At 37.0% G+C, this 19,781-nt stretch overlaps 1 gene segment (V, D, J or C); it reads left to right on the top strand.

Moving 5' to 3' along the window:
* Positions 1-17,176: 17,176 nt before the first annotated feature.
* LOC120102539 (Ig kappa chain V-VI region NQ2-48.2.2-like) lies at positions 17,177-19,518 on the top strand. The segment is given in 3 exon segments: positions 17,177-17,214; positions 18,874-18,962; positions 19,179-19,518. Coding segments are annotated over 3 exon segments (435 nt in total).
* The last annotated feature ends 263 nt before the right edge of the window (positions 19,519-19,781 follow it).

Here is a 19,781-nt window from a genome sequence, read left to right as displayed (position 1 = left end):
CTTGGTACCATTGTTACTATTCAAAAGTTTTACATTATAATCTCATCATATGATGGGAAGTATGTAGAGAACGAATACACTTTAGACTGTTATTTTCCTTTTTTTTTACACTCCAGGTTTTATTTCCATCCAGGTCCACCCTCCAAGTGTTCTACATTCCGTACCTCCTCCACACTTCCTCTGTGGATACAAGGATGTCCACATCCCACCCACCCACCCAACCAGATATGGGGCCTCCAGTCTCTTGAGGTTTAGATACATCTTCTCTGGCTGAACCCAGACCCGGCAATCCTCTGCTATACATGTGTTGGGGGGCCCATATTAGTTGGTCTATGCTGCCTTGTTGGTGATCCAGTGTCTAAGTGATCAGGGGGTTGATTGAAACCACTGGTGCTCCTACAGGGTTGCCCTCCTCCTCAGCTTCTTCCAGTTTTTCTCCAATTAAACCACAGGGGCAGAGCTTCTGTTCATTGGATGAGTACAAATATCTGCATCTGACTCTTTCATCTGCTGTTGGGTCTTTCAGAGGGCAGTCATGACAGGTCCTTTTGTGAGAACCCATAGCCTCAGTATTAGTGACAAGCCTTGCAGTCTACCCTTGAGCAGGTTCTCACTTTGGGCCTGTCTCTGGACCTCCTTTTCCTCAGCCTCTTCTCCATTTCCATCTCTGCAGTTCTTTCGAACAGGGACAATTATGGGTCGAGTTTTGACTGTGGGATAGCAACCCATCCCTCACTTAATACCCATTTTTTTCTCCTGGAGGTGGGCTCTACAATTCCCTCTCCCCACTGTAGCACATTTCATTTGTGGTCCCTCTCTCTGAGTCCTAAGAGTCTCTCACCTCCCATGTCTCTGATATATTCCAGAGGCCCTCCCAACCTCCTACCTCCTGAGTTTTCCTGTGTCCATTCTTTCTGCTTACCCTTAGGGCTTCAGTCCTTTTCCTGCTTCCTTTCTTTGGTTTATTTTCTTGAAAGTGATTACACCCACAGTTACCCTATTGTTCTTAATTATCCTGCAATTCGAGTGTCTTCAGAAAAATGGCCTCTCTCAGAACTCTGGCTTCTTGCAACAGACTTATCTGGTTCAGGAGAATCCATTTCCACTTGAAGCTTGTTGAAGTCCTAAATATCAGGGATGTTTGGAGGGAACTGATTAACATGAAGGTTAAAATAGCATGTCTCAGGGGATGGAAAGATGGCTAAGTAGCTAAGAGCATATGTTGCTTTTGCAGAAGCCCTGAATTCAATTGCCAACAATCACATGGTGGTTTACAACTATGTGTAACTACAGTCCCAATAAATCTAAAGCCTTCTTTAGATTTTCTTGAATACCAAAATTACATGTGGTGCGCATATATATATATATATATATATATATATATATATATATGTATGTATATGTGTATATATATATGAAGAAAAAAGACTCATATACAGGATATATGAATAAACCTGAAAAGAAAAAAATGGATGGCTTTCAATTTCAGTAGGTCCAAGATAATTATAATGTGTTTTTGAAGGTCTATTGAGGACCAAACACTAATTTCAAGACTGAACTGAGGGAGATATTCTATCATTTATCTACAATGATATTTTTGACCCATGTGATGACTTGTTTATGTTATGTAAGAGAGTGGATGATTTAGTGCCAATATTATTGAAATAAGAAAATTATCTTCATAAGAATAATTGATCTTTCTTTCTGAAGGAAGAATAAGAGTAGCAAGTATCCACTAAACACAAATAATAAAACATGATGAAAAAGTAGTCATTTACTTAGAATTGATTGCTCAGCAAAGCATAATTTACAATTCATTTTAATTCAACAACTCTAAAGTTAGTGTCTTTCAATATGTGTATCTATTTACAATTTTTTTCATTAATATGTTTAATCTTTGATCCACAGATGAATAAGTCTTTTATGAAGGTGGAAATGGGGGTGCTGTTCTTATAGAAAAGCTAGAGAGAGCCAAATCTCCCTACTGGTCTCTGCCTAACTTCAAAGTTAATAGGAGGATAGTTAAAGTATTCTGTAAGAAAAATTAAATTTTTGATCAAAATTATACTTGAATTTTTAGACTTAGGAGCTGTTGGTCTTTACTAAGGACCAGTAGGGAGATTATGATGCATAATGTATTTGAAAATATGCTCGTATATTACCAAATAATAATATGACATGAACTAAAAAATAAAAGCATGATCCATAGCAAGAATGGTGGTTGTTCAGATGACTGCATCTTCTGAACCTCCAAAACAGGGAACTCTAAAAATCAAGCATGGAATAAATTACTGGATAGTTGCTACAAAACCAGTCCCTGTGTTTGCGTCCATTTTAATGTGAGGTTTTCCAACCCTATTTTCCTCATGCTTGACTACTGCAGAATTGTCTCTGAACCCACCTGCACTCCCACGCAGGTTCCTGTCCCCCATCTGGCTCCTATGACTATTTTATTTCACATTCTAAGTGAGATTTAAGAATCCTTAAATCTTTGTCCTTCCTTATTACTTAACTTCTTTGGGCATGTGGAGTGTATCATGAGTTATCCTGTACTTTGTAGCTAATATCCATTTATAAGTAGGTACATACCATGTATATTTAATTGGTTCTCTGTTACCTCACTCAGGAAGGTATTTTTAGTTCCATCAATTTGCGTATAAAATTCACCATGTCCCGTGCTCCACTATGTTCATCGCAGCCTTACTTATAATAGCCAGAAGCTGGAAAGAACCCAGATGCCCTTCAACAGAGGAATGGATACAGAAAATGTGGTACATCTACACAATGGAATATTACTCAGCTATCAAAAACAATGACTTTATGAAATTCGTAGGCAAATGGTCGGAACTGGAAAATATCATCCTGAGTGAGGTAACCCAATCACTGAAAAACACGCATGGTATGCACTCATTGATAAGTGGCTATTAGCCCAAATGCTTGAATTACCCTAGATGCCTAGAACAAATGAAACTAAAGACGGATGATCAAAATGTGAATGCTTCACTCCTTCTTTAAAAGGGGAACAAGAATACCCTTGGCAGGGAATAGAGAGGCAAAGATTAAAACAGACACAGAAGGAACACCCATTCAGAGCCTGCCCCACATGTGGCCCATGCATATACAGTCATCCAATTAGACAAGATGGATGAAGCAAAGAAGTGCAGACTGACAGGAGCCGGATGTAGATCTCTCCCGAGAGACACAGCCAGAATACAGCAAACACAGAGGTGTATGCCAGCAGCAAACCACTGAATTGAGAATAGGAGCCCCGTTGAAGGAATCAGAGAAAGAACTGGAAGAGCTTGAAGGAGCTCGAGACCCCATATGTACAACAATGTCAAGCAACCAGAGCTTCCAGGGACTAAGCCACTACCTAAAGACTATACATGGACTGACCCTGGACTCTGACCTCATAGGTAGCAATAAATATCCTAGTAAGAGCACCAGTGGAAGGGGAAGCCCTTGGTCCTGCTAAGACTGAACCCCCAGTGAACTAGACTGTTGGGGGGAGGGCAGCAAGGGGGGGAGGATGGGGAGGGGAACGCCCATAAAGAAGGGGAGTGGGGAAGGGGATGTTTGCCTGGAAACCGGGAAAGGGAATAACACTCGAAATGTATATAAGAAATACTCAAGTTAATAAAAAAAAAATTCACCATGTCCTTGTTTTAAATAGCTGAGTAGTGTTACATTGTGAAAACGAACCACAATTTTTTTTATCCATTCTTCCATTAAAGTGTATCTCAAACTTGTTTCCAGTTCTGGTTTTACAAATAAAACTTCTGTGAATGCAGTGGAGCATCTTTGTAGTACATGCCCAAGACTGTTATAGCTAATTCTTGAGTATAACTATTGCCAATCTTTTGATAAAATGCCAGATTTATTTCATGGGTGGTTGTACAAGTTTTCACTCCCACCAGCAATGGAAGAGTATTCCCATTGCTCCACATCATTGCAAGTATGTGCTGCTGCTTGAGTTTTTGATATTAGCTATTCTGAGGTCTATAACATTTTCAGGGTTGTATTCATTTGCATTTATCTGATGACTAAACATGATTACTTTGAACATGCATTTAAGTGCGTATTGGTCATTAGAGACCTCCTTTGTGAATTCCTTTACAGTTTGTTGGTGACTACTTTCTTGAGTACTTTATATATTTTGGATATTATCTCTCTATTAGATATAGGGTGTAAGGCTGCTATTTTGTCTAACTGACAGCGTCCTTTGCCTTACAGAGCTTTACAGATTCATTAGATTCCATTTGCCAATTGTTGATCTTAGAGCCTGAACCACTGATATAATGTTCAGGTAACTGTCACCTGTACAAATGTGTTATGGCTATTTGCATGTTTTCATCTATGGATTCAGTGTATCTGTGTGTATGTTGAGGTCTTTGATCCAATTAGACTTGAGTGTTGTGCAGGGTAATAAATATGGATTTATTTTGCTTGCTAGAGGTAGTAAGACCAGCACTATTTGTTCAAGATACTTGTTTTCACTGTATGATTTTGGCTTCTTGGTGAAAAATCAAGTATCCATAAATGTATGGGTTTATTTCATCATATTCAACTAGATTCTACTGATTAATGTGTCTGTAGCTGTATCAAAATCATGCAGTTTTTATTACTGTTACTTTGTAGTACTATTTGAGGTCAGGGATGGTGATACTTCCAAATGTTCACTTATTTTTTGCTGTTTTCATTGTTTGTTTGTTTCTTTTTCCATATGAAGGTGAGAATTGCTCATTCAAGGTCCGAAAAAATTATGTTTGATTTTTGGTGGAGATTGTATTGAATATGTAGATTACTTTTTAGTAAGATGGCCATTTTCACTGTTAATCTTACTGATCCATAAGCATGGGACATAGTTTGATCTTTGGATGTCTTCTTCAATTTTTTTTTGCAGATACCTGAAGTCTTATCCGACAGGTCTTTCCCTTGCTTGGTTAGAGTTACACAAACGAACTTTCATTATTTGTGAATAATGTACAGAACAGTCTGTAAGCTTATTATATTTTATAGCCATCTCTTTAATAAATTAGGGAATTTTTTTCTTTTGTTGAAGACATTTTATGAATCTTTGAGCTGGGTAACATTTTTTTCACATCTTCATATTATTTTTTGGTTTTGTCTTTTCATAGTCCCAAATTTCCTGGATCTTTTGTGTTAGAAAATGATTCAGTTTGGCATTTCTTTGGATTAATTATCAATTTATTACATTGTGTCTTCTACCTATGTTTTATTTCTTGTATTCTGTTGGTGATGCTTTTGTATGTAGTTTCTGTACTCTTTTAGAGTCAATGGATCTATCAGATTTTACTCTTACCACTAGCAGACTGGAAATTTGAGTCCTAATATAAATTACACAGAAATACAGCTCAATCTTCATTTAGGTCCCCAAACATCTGAAATGGAGAATTTTCTCCAAAATAGCCAACAAGTCTAACTTTTCTGGCTTCAGTCAGAGAGGACACGCCTAATACAGCAGAGACTGGACACACCAGGGTAGGGTAATATCCAAGGAAGCCCCACCCTCTTAGAGGAGAAACAAGTAATGCAGGAAGGATTCTGTAGGTTGTGGACCTGAAGAGTGTGCAGCTTTGAGAATGTAAATAAATGAATGAATTAAATAAATAAATAAATAAATAAATAAATAAATATAAATAAATAAATAAATAAATTGAACAGAGATGCAGAAATGTGACCTAGGATTTAACAGTTGCTTTTCCTTGTTCCTCAACCTGCAGACAGACAGAATGTCTCAGATGAAGCCAGGCATTGAAGGACACTGGAATGTTTTAGCCAAGGGAGCCCAGGAGACTGTGCTTTCCAACAATATCTTTGGTGTTTGTCTGCTTTCTTATTTAGCTTGTTGTTTGTTTTTTTTTTATTTTTATTACTGAGCAACACAGACATTTTTGAGTCTCTAAGCTTCATGAACTGTAGGGTTCATTCTACCTGAAGCATCTTGGTGACAGCCTCAGTTGGGATTCATATACTGAAACAAATGTCATTCTAGATGTCCCAAACACTATTATTTGAAATGAAAATCGAAATCTACAATAGAATTATTGACTGGGTTTTATATGTGAGAATCAGTTGATCACAAAAATTGATACTTAAGACAGGGAATCCTCTAGTGTTCATTCAGAAACCATATCTCACCTGTTATCAAAGATGAGCTATCTGAGCATAAGGTCTTGTGAATTGTTTCATTAGCACTGTATTATGGTAGTGATGTTTCCTGTAGCTTTACTCTGAATTTAATGTAGTCCTCACATTTTTCATGCACCTTTCAGTACTTGGTAAAGACTTTATAACCTCACCTTGTAGATCTAATGGATAAACCCTTAATTAAGGGATTGTATAAAGAGTTAGCATAAAATGTGTGTGTGTGTGTTTGTGTGCGTGTGTGTGTGTGTGTGTGTGTGTGTGTTTGTGAAATGGAGTTCAGAAGTCACAAGAAGCATTGTGATATAGGTAATTATTAGAAATAAAAACATCAAAGGCTAGGTAGACAGTCAAGTGGTCCTCAGACCTACAAACAAAAATATGTGTACACAAACACTTTGTCACACAAAAATTATAGTTAAAATATTTTGAAAGGATTCAGTTTTCATCATATGTATATAGGTATTTTGCCAACATATATGTCTGTGTACCACGTGTATGGCTGGTACCTATGGAGGAGAGTAGAACTTGATCTAGAGGTTCATATGGTGGTGAGACACCATGTGGTTAATGGAATCCAAACTGGCTCCAGTGCAAGAATAACAAGTGCTCTTAACTGCTGTGCTATACCTCTATCCCCTGAAAACATATACCAAATTATTTAATATAATATACAAATTCAGAGTGACAGAACAAAGAGCTTGATATGAGGACTTGAATAGAAATTAAAACTTCATTTTTAATTCATTTGTATCATAATTAAATAAAATACACTACAGAAATTAAGCGATAAACTATTATGTTTAAATTGGATAAGACAATGCAAGAGAAGTAAAAAATCCCCAAGAGAAGACATAAGATTCAGAGACCCACTTGTTTGCACCCTTTAGGAATCCCATAAGTACACAAAAGGGAAGCCATAATATATATGCAGACAATGTGGTACAGTCCTGGGAAGAGCTCATATGAGCTTTGCTCATGTTGATTAAGAGGGTCTTGTTTTCTGGTGTCTCACATCTTTTCTCCTGTTTACATCTTTCTGTCACCTCTTATTCATGGTTCGTTGAACTCTGAGAAGAGGGATTTGATGCAACTTTCCCAATTCAAGCTGAATGTGTACAACCCTAATGACACTTTTCTCATAGAGACAGTTGCAATAATGTCTGGGGGCCTACTAAGTCTAGGACGCTGTTACCTTTCAGGAAAAAAAAATATTGCTCCTTTTTTGTTTACTTATTAAAATTTGCTACATATTATTTACATTCTTATGTGTTCTGTTTATAATATGGGAACCCTAGACTTTCCAGGATTATTAGTTTTTGTCAATTTACCATTAGGACTAATTCATGCATAAGCATATTTCAATATTTGTATTTTTGCTGTAGTCATCCTTGTTCAAGTCTTGTTTAGACAGCTGCCATTAGACTTCATGGATGAAACTTCTCTGATGTTTCTGGGAAACATAATCTTAGAGCAAATCTCCTGTTTCTCTGGCTCTTAAAATGTTCTACTCACTCTGCAAAGATCCCTGAGGTGCAGGTGTAGAAATTGTGTTGTAGTTGGATCATTTGGGCTGCTTAACACATAGTACCATAATTTCTGCATTTTGATAAATTGTGTAATTTTAATAATGATCTCTATCTCAGGAGACCATGAAGAAAGAGCAAGGTTTGTACATGGATTTGATGGCAAAAAAGAAAGTGGTAAAATCTATGCAGTTATAATTTCAAAATATAAAAAACGATTTAAAACCATTCTACCTAATTCTTGTAATTCAAGATCAAAGAGGTGACAGAAATTACCAATAAAGTAATAAAAGAGGTCCATATTTAAATATGGGAAAATGTGCATTGATTTTGTACCAAAATTCCCTTTTGTTCATCTGTTTCCTCTCTAAGAATAAAAAAATAGCAGCTATGATAGGGAGGGCATCTCAGGGAGGGCTTAGTATGTTTAATGGGAGTTGAAATCATAGAGACATTCAAATAAGATGTGTTATTTCTATTTTCTTCCTTGAAACAATACAGTGCCCCGAAGCCTGTGGAACAAAAGCGTAGAATGCTGGATTACTCTATTCTTCTTTTTTTTTTTTTTATTAACTTGAGTATTTCTTATATACATTTCGAGTGTTATTCCCTTTCCCGGTTTCCGGGCAAACATCCCCCTCCCCCCTCCCCTTCCTTATGGGTGTTCCCCTCCCAACCCTCCCCGCATTGCCACCCTACCCCCATAGACTAGTTCACTGGGGGTTCAGTCTTAGCAGGACCCAGGGCTTCCCCTTCCACTGGTGCTCTTACTAGGATATTCATTGCTACCTATGGGGTCAGAGTACAGGGTCAGTCCATGTATAGTCTTTAGGTAGTGGCTTAGTCCCTGGAAGCTCTGGTTGCTTGGCATTGTTGTACTTTTGGGGTCTCGAGCCCCTTCAAGCTCTTCCAGTTCTTTCTCTGATTCCTTCATTAGGGGACCTATTCTCAGTTCAGTAGTTTGCTGCTGGCATTCGCCTCTGTATTTGCTGTATTCTGGCTGTGTCTCTCAGGAGCGATCTACATCCGGCTCCTGTCGGTCTGCACTTCTTTGCTTCATACATCTTGTCTAATTGGGTGGCTGTATATGTATGGGCCAAATGTGGGACAGGCTCTGAATGGGTGTTCCTTCAGTCTCTGTTTTAATCTTTGCCTCTCCCTTCCCTGCCAAGGGTATTCTTTTTCCTCATTTAAAGAAGGAGTGAAGCATTCACATTTTGATCATCCGTCTTGAGTTTCGTTTGTTCTAGGGATCTAGGGTAATTCAAGCATTTGGGCTAATAGCCACTTATCAATGAGTGCATACCATGTATGTCTTTCTGTGATTGGGTTAGCTCACTCAGGATGATATTTTCCAGTTCCAACCATTTGCCTACGAATTTCATAAACTCGTTGTTTTTGATAGCTGAGTAATATTCCATTGTGTAGATGTACCACATTTTCTGTATCCATTCCTCTGTTGAAGGGCATCTGGGTTCTTTCCATTTTCTGGCTATTATAAATAAGGCTGTGATGAACATAGTGGAGCACGTGTCTCTTTTATATGTTGAGGCATCTTTTGGGTATATGCCCAAGAGAGGTATAGCTGGATCCTCAGGCAGTTCAATGTCCAATTTTCTGAGGAACCTCCAGACTGATTTCCAGAATGGTTTTACCAGTCTGCAATCCCACCAACAATGGAGGAGTCTTCCTCTTTCTCCACATCCTCGCCAGCTTCTGCTGTCACCTGAGTTTTTGATCTTAGCCAATCGCACTGGTGTGAGGTGAAATCTCAGGGTTGTTTTGATTTGCATTTCCCTTATGACTAAAGATGTTGAACATTTCTTTAGGTGTTTCTCAGCCATTCGGCATTCCTCAGCTGTGAATTCTTTGTTTAGCTCTGAACCCCATTTTTTAATAGGGTTATTTGTTTCCCTGCGGTCTAACTTCTTGAGTTCTTTGCATATTTTGGATATAAGGCCTCTATCTGTTGTAGGATTGGTAAAGATCTTTTCCCAATCTGTTGGTTGCCGTTTTGTCCTAACCACAGTGTCCTTTGCCTTACAGAAGCTTTGCAGTTTTATGAGATCCCATTTGTCGATTCTCGATCTTAGAGCATAAGCCATTGGTGTTTTGTTCAGGAAATTTTTTCCAGTGCCCATGTGTTCCAGATGCTTCCCTAGTTTTTCTTCTATTAGTTTGAGTGTGTCTGGTTTGATGTGGAGGTCCTTGATCCACTTGGACTTAAGCTTTGTACAGGGTGATAAGCATGGATCGATCTGCATTCTTCTACATGTTGCCCTCCAGTTGAACCAGCACCATTTGCTGAAAATGCTATCTTTTTTCCATTGAATGGTTTTGGCTCCTTTGTCAAAAATCAAGTGACCATAGGTGTGTGGGTTCATTTCTGGGTCTTCAATTCTATTCCATTGGTCTATCTGTCTGTCTCTGTACCAATACCATGCAGTTTTTATCACTATTGCTCTGTAATACTGCTTGAGTTCAGGGATAGTGATTCCCCCTGAAGTCCTTTTATTGTTGAGGATAGCTTTAGCTATCCTGGGTTTTTTGTTATTCCAGATGAATTTGCAAATTGTTCTGTCTAACTCTTTGAAGAATTGGATTGGTATTTTGATGGGGATTGCATTGAATCTGTAGATTGCTTTTGGTAAAATGGCCATTTTTACTATATTAATCCTGCCAATCCATGAGCATGGGAGATCTTTCCATCTTCTGAGGTCTTCTTCAATTTCTTTCCTCAGTGTCTTGATGTTCTTATTGTACAGATCTTTTACTTGCTTGGTTAAAGTCACACCGAGGTACTTTATATTATTTGGGTCTATTATGAAGGGTGTCGTTTCCCTAATTTCTTTCTCGGCTTGTTTCTCTTTTGTATAGAGGAAGGCAACTGATTTATTTGAGTTAATTTTATACCCAGCCACTTTGCTGAAGTTGTTTATCAGCTTTAGTAGTTCTCTGGTGGAACTTTTGGGATCACTTAAATATACTATCATGTCATCTGCAAATAGTGATATTTTGACCTCTTCTTTTCCGATCTGTATCCCTTTGATCTCCTTTTGTTGTCTGATTGCTCTGGCTAGAACTTCAAGAACTATATTGAATAAGTAGGGAGAGAGTGGGCAGCCTTGTCTAGTCCCTGATTTTAGTGGGATTGCTTCAAATTTCTCTCCATTTAGTTTAATGTTAGCAACTGGTTTGCTGTATATGGCTTTTACTATGTTTAGGTATGGGCCTTGAATTCCTATTCTTTCCAGGACTTTTATCATGAAGGGGTGTTGAATTTTGTCAAATGCTTTCTCAGCATCTAATGAAATGATCATGTGGTTCTGTTCTTTCAGTTTGTTTATATAATGGATCACGTTGATGGTTTTCCGTATATTAAACCATCCCTGCATGCCTGGGATGAAGCCTACTTGATCATGGTGGATGATTGTTTTGATGTGCTCTTGAATTCAGTTTGCCAGAATTTTATTGAGTATTTTTGCGTCAATATTCATAAGGGAAATTGGTCTGAAGTTCTCTTTCTTTGTTGTGTCTTTGTGTGGTTTATGTATAAGTGTAATTGTGGCTTCGTAGAAGGAATTCGGTAGGGCTCCATCTGTTTCAATTTTGTGGAATAGTTTGGATAATATTGGTATGAGGTCTTCTATGAAGGTTTGATAGAATTCTGCACTAAACCCGTCTGGACCTGGGCTCTTTTTGGTTGGGAGACCTTTAATGACTGCTTCTATTTCCTTAGGAGTTATGGGGTTGTTTAACTGGTTTATCTGTTCCTGATTTAACTTCGATACCTGGTATCTGTCTAGGAAATTGTCTTCAACACATAGAATTCAATTCCAATTAAATCCAGGATGGTATCTAGCTTAAGAAAGTGATTCACAGATAATATTCTCTCATCCATTGATCCATCATTAAATAACTTAGAATGAAACCACTACAACTCATATGTTATTTTCAATACACCCATCAATATTAACCTCACAACAATGTGTGTCTTGCTGTCCTCTGTAGGATTTCATGGTTCTTACCTTACTGATAGCACATTCAGTGGTTTAACTGAATAACATTTTGCACTTATAACTACCCCCTCACCTCCAGTATTGCATTTTCAGTTGAAACCTGATTTTAATTGAAAGTACTTACCATTTACTATATTATGGTTTGTGATATATATCACTACTCTTCCTTGATTTTGAGTAGCAGTAACAATCTATAACTCAAAGGCATCCACATGATCAGAATATCATATCACAGTGTTCCCTCCTTCTAAAACTACATTGGCTATTCTATTATCTTGTTATATTATGACTTTATATTAAATGATTTCATAAGTCATAAGTGGATTCTATGTTATTTTAGCCATTTGTAACTTCAATGTAAAACAGAGAGTAGGTAGTATCTATGAATATGGATTTAATTTGACTACACAAATTCATATACTTTAGACACTTTCATAGCTGTATTTAACATTTGCATATTAATGTTTCCTTATTTCATAATGACATGAATTGTGGTATATGTGTGAATTTGTCTGTCTGTATAAACATTATTTTTCATTAATGTGATGAAAAACAAGTCTGTTGCCTCCTGAAGAGGAGACCATGACTATCCCAGAACTTTATTGCAACAATATTTCCTTATTCACCATGGTCAATTCCACTAGCTGCTTGTTATAGTCATAGTAAAGGGACTTACTGGAGGAAACTGAGTTAATATGAAGGTAAGATTGGATGTTTCTGGGGCATGAAGAGATTTCTCAGAAGTTTGTTCTTTTTTTCTCTTGCAATAGGGTAGGCTTCAATTTCCCATAGTCACATGACACAGTCATTCATAAATACAGTACTAGGATATGTGAAGCCCTCTTTGCACTACCTTCAGTACCAAATATGTATGTTATTTACATACATATATGCAGCAGAAAAACCCTAATAAATATGGAATAAAATAAGTAAATATAAAGAAAATTAGCTATCTTCCTATCTCAATAGAGATACAAATATTATTTTGGTTTTGGGTTTTTTCTTGATAATCCCACACAAATTTCAAAACTAGAATAATGGACATATTTTTCTTTATCCACATTGACCTTTGATCAATGTCCTGAATTACTAATATTATAAAACACAGAGGATGATTTAGTATCCTGACTAATACAATATAAAATCTCTCCTCATGGGAAGCCCTTGGTCCTGCCCAGGTTGGACCCCAGTGTAAGGGATTGTTGTTGGGGGCGGTAATAGTGATGGATGGAGAGGGGAACACCAATATAGAAGGGGAGGGGAGGGTTTAGGGGGCTGATGAACAGGAAACCAAGAAATGCAATAACACTTAAAATGTAAATAAGAAATAACCAATTAAATAAAAATGGAAAAAATTAAAATAAAATTTTGGAAACATGTAAAAAAACACCTTTTCACAACAATAATGAAAAATCCATTCATTCTAAAGGAACAAGAATATGACTAACAGCTACCTGATGAACACAAACAAACAAGGATGAGACCCTGGGTTACCTTGAAATAAAAGTAACCATTTATTTAGAATAATGTGCTCAGAAAAGTATAATAATAATTCATTTAACATACTGCATAATAACAGTGGAAAATTTCAACACACCTATCTCTTCAATGGATAGATCACAGAAGCAGAAAATAAAAAGAGATATAGAGAATCTAACAGAAGTTATAAACCAAATAAATTTAACAGATATTTATAGAACATTTATCCAAAACAAAATAATATATATTCTTCTCAGCACCTCAAGTTACATTCTCCAAAACTGAACATATAATTGGTCACAAAAGAGGCCTCAACAGGTACAAGGAGATTGAAATAATCCCATGCATCCTATCAAATCACCACACTAAGACTGGGCACTAAGACAGAAAACCCACATGCATATGGAAGGTGAACAATGCTTTATTCAATGATAAACAGTTCAAGGAAGAAATAAAGAAAAAAATTAAAGACTTTTTAGAATTAAATGAAAATGAAGGCACAACATAACCAAACTCATAGAACATAATGAAAGCAGTGCTAAGAGGAAAACAACAGTTCTGAGTGCCTCCCAAAGAAACTAGAGAGACCATACACTAGCAGCTTGACAACAAACTAAAAAGTACTAGAACAAAAAGAATCAGGTACACCCAAGAGAAGTACACAACAGGAAATAATCAAACTAATGGCTGAAATCAACCAAGTAAATACAAAAAGAACTATACAAAGAATCAACAAAACGAGGAGATGGTTCTTTGAGAAAATCAACAAGATAGATTAAACCCTTATCCAGACTAACTAATGGGCACAGAGACAGTATCCAAATTAACAAAATCAGAAAGGAAAAGGGAGACATAACAACAGAAACTGAGGAAATTAAAAAAAAAATCAGATCCTACTACAAAACATATAATAAAAAAAATTGGAAGATATAGATGAAATGGACAATTTTCTAGACAGATACCAGCTACCAAAGTTAAATCAGCATTAGAAAAACAATCTAAACATTCCCATAAATTGGAGAAATTGAAGCAGTTATTAAAAATCTCCCAACCAAAAAAAGAAAAAAAAAAGCAACAGAAACAAACAAACTAACTAACTAACTTACAAACTGCAGGACCAGTTGGGTTTGGTGGAGAATTCATAAAAGACCTCCAAACTGTTCCAAAAAATAGAAACAGAAGGAACATTACCCAAAGCCACAATTGCACTTAGACCTAAACCACACAAAGACCCAACAAAGAAAGGGAATTTCAGACCAAATTCCCTTATGAGTATTGATGTAAAAATACTCAATAAAACTCTCAAAAACTGAATCAAAGAGCACATTAAAATAATCATCCCTCATGATCAAGTAAGCTTCATCCCAGGGATGCAGGGATGTTACAAAATACGGAAATTCATAAAAAAATCCACTATATGAACAAATTTAAAGAAAAAACACATTATCAACTCATTAAATGTTAAAATTCAAAACCCATTCATTTTGAAAGTCTTGGGAAAATAAGGAATTCAAGGTCCATTCCTAAATATAGTAAAAGCAATATACAGCAGACCAGTAGAAAACATCAAACTAAATGGAGAGAAAATTGAAAAAAAAATCCTACTAAATATAGTACTTGAAGTACTAGCTATACAATCAGACAAGAAAAGGAGGTCAAAGGGATACAGATTGAAAAGGGAGAAGTCGAAATATCACTATTTGCAGATGATATGATAGTATATTTAAGTGATCTCAAAATTTCTACAAGAGAACTCTGAAACCTTATAATCAACTTCAGTGGAGAGCCTACATAGCAAAATTAACTCAATCAAATGAGTAGCCTTCCTGCACTCAATGGATAAAGAAACTAGGGAAACAACACCCTTCGCAACAGTCATAAATAATATAAAATCCCTCAGTGTGACTCTAAACAAGTAAGTGAAAAATCTGTATGTCAAGAACTTCCAGTCTGTGAAGAAAGAAATTAAAGATCTAAGAAGATGGAAAAACCTCGATGCTTATAGATTGGTGGGAATAATATAGGTAAAATGGCCGTTTAACCAAAAGCAATCTATAGATTTAATTCCATCCTGATAAAAATGGTGATTTTGGCAAAAACAATCTACAGATTCAATGTAATCCTCATAAAAATTCCAACTCAATTCTTCATAGAGTTAGAGAGAGAAATTTGCAAATTTATTTGGAATAACAGAAAACCCAGGATAGGGATAACTACCTTTAACAATAAAGAACTTCTTGGGGAATCACCATTCCTGACCTCAAGCTGTATTACAGAGCAATAGTGATAAAACTGTATGGTATTGGTACAGAGACAGGCAGGTAGATGAATGAAATAGAATTGAAGAACCCAAACCCATATGGGCAATTGTTCTTTGACAAATGAGCTAAAACCATACTGTGGAAAAAAGATATCCCTTTTAACAAATGGTGCTGGTTCAACTGGAGGTGAGCATGTAGAAGAATGCAAATCAGTCCATTCTTATTGTCCAGTACAAAGCTCAAGTCCAAGTGGATCAATGATTTCCACATAAAATCAGATACTGTCAATCTAATAGAAGAAATAGTCATGAAGAGCCTTGAATACATGGGCTGTTTTAGAAATTCCAGAACAGAAAGAACAACAATGGCTTATGCTCTAAGATTAAGAATGTACAAATGGGACTTCATAAAACTGCAAGGCTTTTGTATGGCAAAGGATACTGCCATTAGAACCAAAGGTATCCAACAGATTGGGAAAATATTTTTATCAATCCTACATCAAATAGAGGGTAATATCCAATATATACAAAGACTAAATAAGTTAGAATCAGGACAATTATATTATCCTATTAAAAATGGAGTACAGAGGTAAATGAAGAATTCACAACTGAGGAATATCAAATGGCAGAGAAGCACCTAAGGAAATGGTCAATATTGTTAGTCATCAGGGAAATGCAAATCAAAACAACCCTGAGAATCCACCTCAGACCAGTCAGAATAGTCAAGATCAAAAACAGCTGACAACAGTAGCTGGGAAGGAAGTGAAGAAAGAGGAATACTTCTCTGTTGTTTTTGGGATTGCAAGCTTTTACAACCACTCTAGAAATTAGTCTGGCACTACCTCACAAAATTGAGCATAGTATTACTTGAGCACCCAGCATATACACAGGGCATAGACACAAAAGATGCTCCAACATATACTCAGGATGAATTCTCTATTTTGTTCATAGCAGCCTTAGCCATAATAGCTAGAAGCTGATAACAATTCAGATGTCCTTCAACAGAGGAATGGATAGAGGAATGTGGTACATTTGCACAACTGAGTACTAGTCAGCTATTAAAAGCAATGTGTTCATGATATTCATAGGCAAATATGGATGGAACTAGAAAATATCATCCTGAGTGAGGTGACCCTATCAAAACACACACACACACACACACACACACACACACACACACACAAACACACACACGGTATGAACTCACTGATAAGTGGATATTAGCCCAAGAGATTACCCATGATACAACCCACAGACCGCAGGAAGCTCAAGAAAAAGTAAGGATGCTTCAGTCTTTCCTTGAAGGGCGAACAAAAATATTCATAGGAGTGGATAAGGAGGCAAAGTTTGGAGCTGAGACTTAAAGAAAACCCATTCAGATACTGCCCCACCTGGGGTTTCCAGCTCATATACAGCTATCAATCCCAGACAATACTGCTGATGCCAAGAAGTGCATGCTGAGAGGAGCTTGATATATATAGCTGTCTCCTGAGAGGCTCTGATAAAGTCTGACAAATAAAGAGGTGAATACTGGCACCCAATCACTGGACTGAGAATGATGTCCGCAATGGAGGAGTTAGAGAAAGGATTGAAGGAGACAAAGGGGTTTGTAACCCCATAGGAGGAGCAACAATATCAACCAATCAGAAGTCACAGAGACTAAACTAAAATCTAAAGAGTACACATGGACAGACCTGTGGCTCCAGCTGCTTATGTAGCAGACAATGACCTTTTTCGGCACCAATGGGAAGCGAAGCCCATGGTCCTGCCAAGTCTGAACCCATTAGTGTAGGGGAATGTCAGGACAGGGAGGCAGAAAGGGTTGTGTGGTTGGGGTGAGCAAACACCATTATAGAAGAAGCGGGTTGGGGAATCGAATAGGGGATTTACGGACTGGAAACTGGGAAAGGGAATAACAATCAAAATGCTAATAAAAAATCCAATAAAAGAAAAGAAAAAATGGTAATTGTGAGGCCAACAAGATGTCCAAAAAGCTGACAACAAATAAAAAGAAGAGTTGTCATTCCCTGTTGGTAAGAATGCAAAATCCTTAACTTGGATGACAATCTGGCAATTTTTTCCAAAGTTTAGTGCACTCAGGTTATAACCCAGCAGTCATGCCTCTGGATCATAAAGGAACAGTAAAGAAAGTTACAGCTGAATGTACTCCTAATTACCAATGCTTAAAATAAGGACATCTATAAATAATTGTTTCAATAAAAGGATTTTCATTCACACATTCACTTTAATATAAAAATTGTTAGATTAGTATATCTCAATATGTGAATCTATTCAGATTCTCTGTTATTTTTTCTACTTGTTGATATACAATGGAATGAGTCTTTTATGAAGGGAAGAATGAGAAATACATACTTATGGAAGGTCTAGAGACATACCCATGGTTCCTCATAGTTGTATTACAAGAATTTGAATTATAGGAATATTGAAATTTGCTGTAAAGTAAAATTTTGAATAAACTTATACATCAATTTTGAGATTCTGAAGCTGTCATTCTTTAATAATTGAAATAGAATTAATTTGAAAATTTTGTTCAGATATTTCCAGTTAATATTACCGCATGAACTAAACAATAACAGAACACAGGACAAACTGAGGATGGTGGTTTCAGATTAATTTCAGATGACTGTATCTTTATGAAAAACTCTGGAATCCAGGATAAGGTAGTATTCTTGACAAATTATAGTTGTGTTAAAATCAGTACCAGTGTTTTTATCCATTTTAATGTGAGAGTGTATTTTTCTAGTCTCCTAGGAATGGCTTCAATGCTTGAAGATATCAGAAAATGTTTCTGAGTACACCTAGACTGTAGATGCTGTCTTTCTGAGCGCATTGTGGACAGGGTCATCTGAATAAACTGAATAAGTGAAACATCTGCTAAGCATCTTCAAGAAGATTAGAAGCGGTTAAGGCTCTCTGACAACATTCTAAACAGTCATTCTTGAACCAACTTTATCACAGGAGAAATATACCTTAAATTACTCAATTGAACATCCCCTTTTCAGTGGATCAAATCAAGCTGGTCTTCAGAGAAAAACATGAATAATACTTTATGTCAGAGTAATGTAACTCAAAGGAAGAAGAGAAAAGCAGAAATTTCCTTCCTTATAAGTGTGGTGACAACAAATAAGTAGTCATTGTCCTGGATTAATCAGGTTTGCCTTTGTTAACAGACCACATGTGTTTATAAACTGAGAACTCCCAATACTACATCTTGCTATTTGCATAGTTATGTGCAGAACCCACAAATGTCTCATAGTTCCTTTAAAGGGGTGTACTTCGGGGTTGGGGATTTAGCTCAGTGGTAGAGCGCTTGCCTAGGAAGCGCAAGGCCCTGGGTTCGGTCCCCAGCTCCGAAAAAAAGGACCAAAAAAAAAAAATAAATAAAGGGGTGTACTTCTAGGAGGAGCAATAATTACCCAGAGACCAAGATTAAAAACACAGTGTATTTTCACATTCAGATTTTCAGCTTCCTGCTAATTAGTGCCACAGGTAAGAGATGGGTAGGAGTTTAAGTTCAGAAACCAAGAAATATTTCCCTGGTGAAGTTTGTTAAATTAAGATAAACTGTTTTCTTTCCTATGAATATTGTATGATATGATGATATGAACTTACTTTTGTATCTATGTATACTAGTTTATTGATCTCTCTCTCTCTCTCTCTCTCTCTCTCTCTCTCTCTCTCTCTCTCTCTGTTGCTTTTTCCTAGTCATAGTGTCCAATGGAGAAATTGTGCTCACTCAGTCTCCAACAACCATGGCTACATCTCCTGGGAAGAAGGTCACCATCACCTGCCGTGCGAGCTCCAGTGTAAGCTACATGCACTGGTACCAGAAGTCAGGCACCGCTCCCAAACTCTGGATTTATGGCACATCCAACCGGGCTTCTGGAGTCCCAGATCGCTTCAGTGGCAGTGGGTCTGGGACCTCTTATTCTCTCACAATCAGCTCCATGGAGGCTGAAGATGCTGCTACTTATTACTGCCAGCAGTGGGATAGTATCCCACTCACACAGTGATACAGACTAGAACAAGAACCCTTTATCTCCCCAGGGACCAGCTACTTCCTCTAGAAATAAAGTATGGCCAAGCGTTTAATTGTAGTAATCCACAGGTGGTGCTTCCTATCTCTCTCAGTCATGTCATAGAAGCTTCATTCATGTCGTCTAATGACAGCTGCTTAAAGAAAACCTGAACAAAGATAACTCAAGCATACATGTAAACATTGATGTGGGAAATTTTTGGAGGATTCCACCCTAGATAAATAATCTGACTTCTAGGCAAGGTTCAGAAAATCAACAAACCCTTGAATGA

The sequence above is a fragment of the Rattus norvegicus genome, chromosome 4 (genome assembly GCF_036323735.1).
Source record: "Rattus norvegicus strain BN/NHsdMcwi chromosome 4, GRCr8, whole genome shotgun sequence".
In the NCBI taxonomy this organism is placed as follows: domain Eukaryota; kingdom Metazoa; phylum Chordata; class Mammalia; order Rodentia; family Muridae; genus Rattus; species Rattus norvegicus.
The sequence above is the reverse complement of the archived record's forward strand: the minus strand, read 5'-3'. Positions and strand labels throughout refer to the sequence as shown.